The following is a 9,610-nucleotide window of genomic DNA, read 5'->3' on the forward strand; positions in this document are numbered from 1 at the left end:
TATATAATATTGAGTGGTAGTTGGTTTGTTAACCCCAGCTCCTGCCTTTACCCTCGCACTGACCTCAACTGCTCCCGCCTGGCTTGGCACCCATTTTAAGATTTTGACTGGTCTACCATTGACAGCCATGGCTTTTAGCTGCCTCAGCCCCAAGCTCTAGAATTCCCTCCTTAAGCCTCTCTGCCTGTCTCTCCTTCTTTAAGATCTTCCTTCAAATCTACCTCTTTGTCCAAGCTTTTGGTCACCTATCCTAATATCTCCTTAGGTGGCTCGGTGTCAAATTTTAATGGATAACGTTCCTGTGAATAGCTTTGGGATGTTCTACTACATTAAAAGCGCTATATAAATGCACGTTGTAGTTGGTACAGCATCCAGTAGTCTAAATCTAACTCAAACTCAAAAACCATGATGACATTGTACGACATAAGAATTGTTAGATGAAAAAAGACCGAGGTCCATTTCATTCACCTTCTACCATCCTGGTAGTTGCATCTCAGTGTCTAGCCTATCCAGCCCCTTCTGAATCTTGTATATTTCTCATCATTACTGAGCATTGTTGCAATATTCAGGTTATTGTCAAACAGGAGCCCCAATAAAAGTAACCAAACCACGGAAGGGTGACTCATACTACTCCAGACCCAATCCTCTCACCTTAACAATAACTTGTATTTGTATAGCATCTTCAACATAGTAAAAGTCCCAAGATGCTTCAGAGGAGTGTTATCAAACAAAATTTGACACCAAGTCACAGAAGGAAATACTAGAAGAGGTGGCTAAAAGCTTGGTTTTAGAGGAGGAGAGACAGGCAGAGACACAGAGGAGAGGGAGGGAATTCCAGAGCTTTGGGCCTTGGCAGCTGAAGGAATGGTTGCCAATGACAGAGGGATCAAAATCAGGGATGCTCAAGAGGCTAGAATTGAAGGAGTACAGAGATGTGGAGGGGCGAGGTTATGGAAGGATTTGAAAACAAGGATGAGAATTTTTAAAGTTGAGGTGTTGCTGGACTGGGAACTAATGCAGGTCAGTGAAGGGTCAGGGGTGAATGGAACTTGGTGCAATCGGTGTTGGCTTTGCCAGCGATGCCCACGTCACAAGAACAAGTATGAAAAAAATGTACAGAGGAGCTGCTCACACAATGAGTGACTATTTCGGATTGTTTGATAAACTTATCACACATCACTAAAGCATGATTAAAAGCCATTACCGAAGGAGACAATTGCTTCCGAGCACAGTCCACCCCTTTTATTTGTTCTGAATGCCCAATGAACAGTTGATTGTGTCACGAACAGGTGAGAAAGGGGTCTAGGGTTCCCCCTCAGCCTTCACCTGGTCTTGCCATAACAGGGTTTGATTTTTAAACACACTGTGTTTTTAGCTCCCCCTTGGTGAATCCTTGTTTACCACTTGCCAATCATAAGGCATAAAAATCAGCACAAACAGGCTTTCTTAGATTTAAAGAAGAAAATTTGAACTTTATTAAACTCTAATTCAGTTAATGCCTATGGATACACGACGTGCCCACGCTAGCATGCACACGCAATGCACACACGCAAAGAAACGAGCAGAAGAAAAATGAAGTGGAAATGTTTGAGGCAATATCTGAAGAGTTGTTGTTACGGTTCTTCAAGCTCACTGTAAAGTCCTTGATTGTAGGTAGATCTTGCTTTTCGTTCGGGTCCGGTATTCTGCTTAAAACCTTGTTCGCTGTAGGAGACTTTTCTCTCTTGGGGTTCATGTGCCTTCAGTGGATTCAGAGGTTTGTGAGAAAGAGATGGGAGCAGACAGGAGAGTTCGCCTCAGTCCAGGAGCAAACAGACTTTGAGTTCAGACTCTCTGTGGTCAGTTCAAAAGAAAACCATGGAACAGCCAGTTAGTCATGTGACCAGCTGGTCTAACCAGTCCTGGCCCATGTGGATTGTATCCCCCTTAGCAGGCCTTGGAATGCGCTTCCTCACCTTCGATGTCTGTTAGTATGCAAATATCTTTTCCCAACCACGGCTGATCTGTTTAACAAGTCATTTCCTCGCTCCAGCAACAGTTAAAAAAAATCAATGTTCATGACAAAATTGATGTGCCTCATTCTTGGCGGGTGGAGGCCTAACATGTCACCTCCACAGCCAGTGGAATGAAATGCGATGAGAAAAGCGCATTTCATTAAAAAGGTCGAGAGAAAAATATAAGATACGGGAAAAAAACTTGCATTTCTCTCATTCGTTCACAAATCCTTAAACTTATTAAAATTGCCCCTTTTTTTTGACAGCCCCATAAACATGTGGTTCTTTTTTGGGGAGGTTTCTCTTCCGTTTGCCCATTTCCATGGCTGCCTAGGATCTTTGTTCCAGTTGAGGTCTTCTTTTTTCGAGGACAGTCAGTAATGGACGGGTCTATCCTGAACTCTCCGTCAGTGCTTTGCTGAGTCATGCAAAGGCTTTTGATTTTAGGGGGATGGGTGTTTTTCTTTTTTCTGACTGCGGGGGAGGATTCTTTGCTAATCTCTCCTTTGTCCCCGAGGACACTTCTGCCTGCAGGTATTTGTGCAGACTCTACTGCATGACCCTGTGGCACTTCGACTAGGTGAGGCATCAACCTCATGGTTTCTCTGTTTCCTAGAGGTCTTTCTTTGCCTCTGCTGGTTCAGGGTTGGCTGACCGGACTGTAAGGGTTTTCATCTGGGATTCCTCCCCTTCCCTTTCTAACTTTTTGCCAGCCTGTCCCTTTTTTTTCCTCAGCGGGGATCCCTGACAGTTAACCAGCCCTCTGCTGGAGGGTCCTCCAAACACTGGTACAGGACTTAGGGGTGCAGGTTTCACTGTAGGTTGGGGTTTCCCCTCAACCTGGCGCATGTGTCAACTCTTGCAGTACTCCACCACATCTTTGTGGAGCTTTGGCCAGTCAAACTGCTGTCTTATGCGGGCTTTGGTCTTTTGTATACTGGCATATACAGCCATTGTAATCTCGTGGGCCCGTCTTAATATTTCTCTCCAGTACCTCTGCGGCACCACTAACTAGTAAGCAACTGCCCACTCCTTGCTCTCAGGTCTGTGAGAAGAACTCCATTTCCTCATCAGTACCTCATTCTTTAATTAGTAGCAATCAGGGACTCCCTCTGCTTCACTTTCAGACTGGGCAGCCTGTGCTAAAGGCCAGCTCGGGTCTGTAAATGAAACCCGACCAGAGCCTGACAGAACCACATCCGACCCGGAGCCCGACCCGGCCAGCATCCTTTCATTTTTTTCCCGCGCCCGACCCGACCATCAGTTAACCTACCTTCCGTTTTTCACTTTGTTGCTGATCTGTACAAGCTTAATAAAACTGTAACAAAACCACCTTTCTAGTTCAAAAAGTACATCAACATTGGAGCCACTTACCGGAGGTGGTGATAGAGTGTGTCCGACCTGGCCCGACCTGAGCCCGGAATGCCGGACCCGGAAGTGTGACCCGACTCGAACCCGATACATGTCGTCGGGTCCCGTCAGGTTCGGGTCGGGTAGCCATGCTCTAGCCTGTGCTAACTATCGCGGTACTGGGTCGGCTCAGTTAGGGAAAATCCATTTAATTCATTCTCTGGGTCTCCTAACTTTCCAAAGAAAGTCTCGGACAGGCAGACCTCATGGTCATCTGCCTGCAGTGCCAATGCAGTCTCCTCTGGGGCAGCTGGTTTGATCATGGTCTGATCCACTACACATTCAGGGACACTGCAGGGGTCCATCTCCTGCCACAACCCTGTCTGTCTGACCTCCTGCGGACTTTGTTTCACTACTGGGGGCTACCACCTTCACCCCCGCCAGATCATTACCTAGGAGCAGGTCAACCCTGTCCACAGGGAAACTAAGGACAATCCCTACGGTCACCGGTCCCGAAACTAGGTCACTCCAGGTGCACCCGGTGTATAGGTACAGATATACACTGCCCTCCAATACCATTCACCACATTCTGGTGTTCACTGCACTCTCTGGGGCAAAGGTCAGGCCTTTTCCCAGTAAGAGGGATCTGGTGGCCCCTGTGTCTCCAAGAATTACTATGGGCTTGCTTGACCCACTCGAGGGGTGGGGGTTACTTTCCCTTCAAACACAAAACCTTGATAACCTTCAGGAATCCTATTAAATTTTCCTGCACTTGCAGCCATAAGCTTCATGTTCTGCTGTGCTTTCCATCAGGGTCCTTTCTTTCCTGAGTGGGCGTGCCCTGATTAAAAATACCGGTTTTCCCTTTAATTTCCAGCAGTCAGCTTTTAAATGCCCTGCTTTATTATAATGGAAGCACACAGGTCTCCGGGTCTCACTCTTGCTCACAGAACCTTCCTTTTTGGCTGGAGGAGGGCCCCGTGTCTCGTACTTTCTTTTCTCTTCCAGGACTGCCTGGGCAGATATCGCCTTCCCACCCGTTTTCATTTTCGGATTTATGGTGGTGATTAGGAAAGGTTCTCCCGGGGAAACCAACTTATAAATTAAAGCAAATTCATCAGCCAGAACGGCCACTTGCCAGACTCTCTGGACCCACTCCTCCTCTACATAGGTCTTTATGGAGAGTGGGAGAGAGTGTTTAAATTCCTCTAACAGAATGACTTCCCTGAGAGTCTCACAGCTGAGCTGTATTTTAAGAGCCCTCAGCCACTGGTCAAAAGCCAGCTGCTGACTTCTTTCAAACTCCAGATAAGTTTGATTAGCTTGCTTCTTGAGGGTTCTAAACTTTTGGTGATAGGCTTCAGGTACTAATTCATATGTCCCGAGGATAGCATTTTTGTCAGTTCATAATTTGATGAACTCTCATCTGGCAACAGGGAGTAGACTTCATGGGCTTTTCCAGTTAGCTTGCATTGCAGTAAAAGAGGCCAGGTCTCAGCTGGTCATTTTAGCTGCTTTGCCAGTTTCTCAAAGGACACAAAAAAAACATCCTCCTCATTGAATCTAGGAATTAGCTGAGCTAGTTTTAACAATCCTGTAGCCAGCCCTGAATTACGCTACTCCATATTGGCCATGCTTTCACCGGGGTTACTCTGTCGCCCCCTAGTTAACTCAAGCTGCTTCAGCTCTCTTTCTTCACGTTCCTTCTGGAAGGCTCTTTCTTTCTCCCTCTCTTTTTCCTGTCTCTCCCTTTCTCTTTCCCTGTCTTTAATTCAAGTTTCCTTTGTTCCAACTGTATCTTTGCTAGCAGTACCCTGCCTGGGTCTACTTCTAACACTGCTTCTGCAGATTCAAGGGAAAAATGGTTGGCCACTAGCCTTAGGAGTTCAGACACGACAGTGATCCCACACTGCTCAGCCATTTTCCCCAACTTGTCCATAGACAGTGCTTTTAACTTATCCCAAGTTACTTCACCCTGGCTTGGAGAGATACTAGCTTCAGTTGCAGACATGTTAGTATTCAAGCACACACAACCACAAGAAAACCTGTATTGAAATCTTGCTCTTTTCTGATTGGGAACAATTTGGTTTCCCACTTCCAATTTCTCTTGTCTGTGGGTCAATCCCGGACGAGCCCCCACATTTCTGTTACGACCAGGTGAGAAAGGTGTCTAGGGGTTCCTCTCAGCCTTTACCTGGTCTTACCATAACAGGGTAGAATTTTAAACACACCGTGTTTTTAGCTCCCCCTTGGTGAATCCTTGTTCACCACTTGCCAATTATAAGGCAAAGAAACCAGCACAAACAGGCTTTCTTAGGTTTAAAGAAGAAATGTTGAAATTTATTCAACTTAAACCCCAATTTGGTTAACACCTATGGATATACGAAGTGCCCAAACTAGCATGAATACGCGATACACACAAGAAAATAGAAACAGAAAAGAGAAGAAAAATGAAGTGGAAAGTTTGAGGCAATATCTGAAGAGTTTTGTTATGGTTCTTCGAGCTCAATGTAAAGTCCTTGATTGTAGGTAGACCTTGCTTTTCGTTGGGGCCCATAATTCTTGAACCTTGTTTGCTGGAGGACACTTTTCTCTCTTGGGGTTCATGTGCCTTCAGTGGATTCAGAGGCTTGTGAGAAAGAGATGGGAGCAGACAGGAGAGATCTTCAGTCCAGGAGCAAACAGACACTCAGTTCAGACTGTCTGTGGCCAGTTCAAAAGAAAACCATGGAACAGTCATGTGACCAGCTGGTCTAACCAGTCCTAGCCCTTGTGGATTGTATCCTCCTTAGCAGGCCCTGGAATGCGCTTCCTCACTTTGGATGTCTGTTAGTATGTAAGTGTTTTTTTCCAGCCACAACTGATCTGTTTAACAAGTCATTTCCTCACTCCAGCAACAGTTAAAAATGACAACATTGATGTGCCTCATTCTTAGCAGGTGGGGGCCAGTATGACAATTCGAAGAGCAAAAATCAACGGGGCTTCAAAAAAAGTGGTTTTGTATTCATTTTCTTTGAATGCTTTTGTTTATTTGTTTTCTTAAAAAAAAACTGTTCAACTGACAATCGAGAATCATCTAACAAAGAGACTGTTTGCTTTCCAATTGGTGGGGCAAGGTGCTGACTCATTGAGGATGGGCATGTGGGAGCCAATGGTGGGAGCTGGTGGCAGTGGGACAGATTGGAGAAACTCCAGGAATATTTCCAGAGTTGGCAAGCTCTCAATATGACTTTGGGGCTTAAGTACGCAATAGACAGACAATAGGCAACAGTCAAACAGCTCCCAAATACTGGAATAAAAGAGTGTTAAGGTCTTCGCCAGTATCAGCCTCTGAGTTCGACACCACTCACTTAAGGTTACCAATGCTCCAGAAAGTGAAGAGTCTAGGACACTACTGCAAGCAAACCCAGGGAAGAAAATCATGGGGCCATTAATAGAAAGCGATGTTTTTTCCAATGTCTTTTGAATTTATTAGTTAAGAAAACATTAGAGATGGTGAAAAAAGGATGAGTGAGCGCAGTGGCTGAAGATTTCACCAAGACTCCAGGAATATGTAATCTGTCCAACGAGGGTTGGTAACCAGAGATTCACCGGAAAACTCACTCAGCCTATTAAAACACCTGCAGAGAGAAGATTATCAGGGCTAGTCTGCACAGGTGCGAACCGAAGAAACACTGTGTGCCTCCGAACATTTTGCCACCAAATAGAAATATTGTTTTTTATATATAATATATACATTTAAATGTAATTTTACATACCCACAAAATGTAAACTGAACATACAACCAACCAACTTGAAATGGATCGGAAAACAAAAAAGGATCAAATTCCACCGATATCTCTGCAACAGCAAGGAACTAATGAACTGGCAGGCAGCAAATTCCTGCATCTGCTTTCCACTGGCCTCCAGACCACTCCCAAGGACCTGCCCTATTCTGTGCTTGACTCAGTTTGGAGGAGATGTAAAAGGATGGGTGCCAGAGACTCTATTTCAGAGGTGGGGAAGGGGGGCCTTCCCTGTTCCTTCACGTGCGCAGCACTAGTCCAAGGTCTCTCCCCAACATCCCTAACCCACCCCGCCTGCTCTACCCCCACAGTTCACCGTTGTCATGATCTCAAGTTAGTTCACAATGAAAAAGGTCCATCTTCTCCATGGTTTGAGGGGAATTGAGGTCAAGGGAAGCAGAGTGGGACGAGGGGTTGGGGTGGTGGTCAACAGATCTGCTCCCGAAACCACACGTCTTGAAGGGGGGGTGGGGAAGGACGAAGACCGCCTGTGCTTCTCAGTTGATCCGCATCTTGGCTCCACGACGGCCCAGGGGGCTGATGACCTCGTTCGCAAACCCATCGAACCCACTCTCAGAGCAGAGGGAGCCATCGTCGGAATTGGCTATGCCATTGTTGATCTCTGCAACACAGGACAAAGGAAGTTAGTGTTGGCCTGGCCCAATCTGGCACTGGATGAAAGCCAAGGAGAATCCTATCTGATAATTCAAGCATCAGTGACCTGTGACAGGAAGGGGGGGGGGGGGGAAAAAGGTCAGGAAGGAGAGAGGGAGGAGGGAAGGATGTTCGGGAAAGAGAAGGCGGGGGGGGGAGGAGTTGGGAAGGAGAGGCAAGAAAATACGCGCATTTGTATAGCACCTTTCACAACCACAAGTATCCCAAAGCGTTTTAAAAGCAATGAAATACTGTCTTGAAGGGTTATCACCCCGACAAAAACGCCAAAACCAAGATGGGTGATGAGAATTTTTTTTTAAACGCAGCGAGTTGTTGTGAACTGGAATGTGCTGCCTGAAAAGGGCATCAGTAGCAGATTCAATAAAAGCGTTCAAAAAAAGAATTGGTTAATTATTTGAAAAAAAAACATTTGCAGGGCTCTTTCAAAGAGATGGGCTGAAGTGCCTCCAGTTGGTTCAGTACTGTAGGATGGTATAATCTATCTAATTCCCTTCGAGTCCTGGCTAATATTCAACCTTAATCAGCACCAGTAGAATCAGGTCATGTGAGATGTGTGCTGATTGCTGCATTTTTTTTTTCAAACAGAACAGTGACTGGTCCATGCTTTGGCATATTCTGGCAAAAACACAAAGACACTATAGAGTGACCCTGAGGTCAGATATATTAGGCTGGACTTTCAGAGGGCAATGGAAACCTGACGTCGGGCCTATATGGAGGTTCCGAGTCCACCCATGTCATTGGCACACTTCATGTATGTATCAAGCATCCCCTTTAATGAGTCAATGGTCAACCTCTCCATGTTGCAGAGAGTTCCCCACGTATTAGAAATTACTCCTAATCCACCTAACTGACCCCCTTTGTAATTTCTTAGACCTCCAGCAGGTCTCCACTTAGCCCTCTCTTTTTCCAGAGAAAAGAGCCCCACCCAGCTCACTCTTGCCTCTGAATCTTTTCTGCACATTCTCCAGTGCTTCAATATTCTTTTTGTAGTATGGAGACCAGAACTGCACACAATACTCCAAGTGTGATCTTACCAAGCCTTTCTCCACAATTCTTTTCTATTCGTTCTTGGGATGAGGGTTGCTGGCAAGACCAGCATTTATTGTCCTTGGCTAATTAGCGTGGAGGAGGTCATGGCCATTACAAGCTCCATTATCTCCCTACTTTTATATCCTATTTCTCTAGAAATGAACCAGAGTCCTTTGTTTACAATCTCTATGGCCTTATAAACTTGCATTGGTATTTTTTTTATTAGTTTATGGATCCTCAAATCTCTGTTCCTCTACTTAGAGTTCATAGCTTCCATGGAAGAAGCGGCTCTTCTGACCAAAATGAACCACCTCACATGTTGCTAAATTAAGTTCCATTTGCCACTGATCCGTCCACTTTGTAACTGGTTTATGCTGTCCTGTATGTTGGTCCACTTCTCTGCATAATTATTTCTATCGTCTGCAAATTTCAACAACATACGCCTAGCGTCCGAGCAAACTTCCCACTTTGTCAGTCAGAGAAACTCCTCTTAATTCCTGACCTCCGCTTTCTGTTTTGTAGCCATCTTTCATTTCATAAGGCGTCACCTGTGGTCAGTGGTTAGCACTCTTGTCGCTGAGTCAGAAGGTTGTGGGTTCAAATCCCACTCCAGAGACTTCAGCTCATAATCCATGCTAACATGCCAGTGCAGTACTGAGGGAATGCTACACTGCCAGATGTGTTGCTCTCTTGATGAGATGTTAAATTGAGGTCCTGTCTTCCCTCTCAGATCTATGTTGAAGATCCCATTACATTATTTTGAAGAGAGTGGTGAGC

At 45.5% G+C, this 9,610-nt stretch overlaps 1 protein-coding gene across 2 annotated transcripts in view; it reads right to left on the reverse strand.

Annotated features, from left to right (window-relative positions):
* Positions 1–257: 257 nt before the first annotated feature.
* The window catches only part of LOC137371121 (glycerophosphodiester phosphodiesterase domain-containing protein 5-like), a 129,246-nt gene continuing 119,893 nt past the window's right edge, over positions 258–9,610 (reverse strand). The window contains exon 14 of one of the 2 annotated variants that reach the window (XM_068033087.1): positions 258–7,751. In XM_068033087.1, coding sequence (XP_067889188.1) covers positions 7,627–7,751 — 125 coding nt within the window. In that variant the 3' untranslated portion in view covers positions 258–7,626. The remainder of the gene's footprint in view (positions 7,752–9,610) is intronic. The other variant, XM_068033088.1, reaches the window with a different exon arrangement.

This window comes from Heterodontus francisci, chromosome 6, assembly GCF_036365525.1.
Source record: "Heterodontus francisci isolate sHetFra1 chromosome 6, sHetFra1.hap1, whole genome shotgun sequence".
NCBI classification, from domain to species: Eukaryota; Metazoa; Chordata; class Chondrichthyes; order Heterodontiformes; family Heterodontidae; genus Heterodontus; species Heterodontus francisci.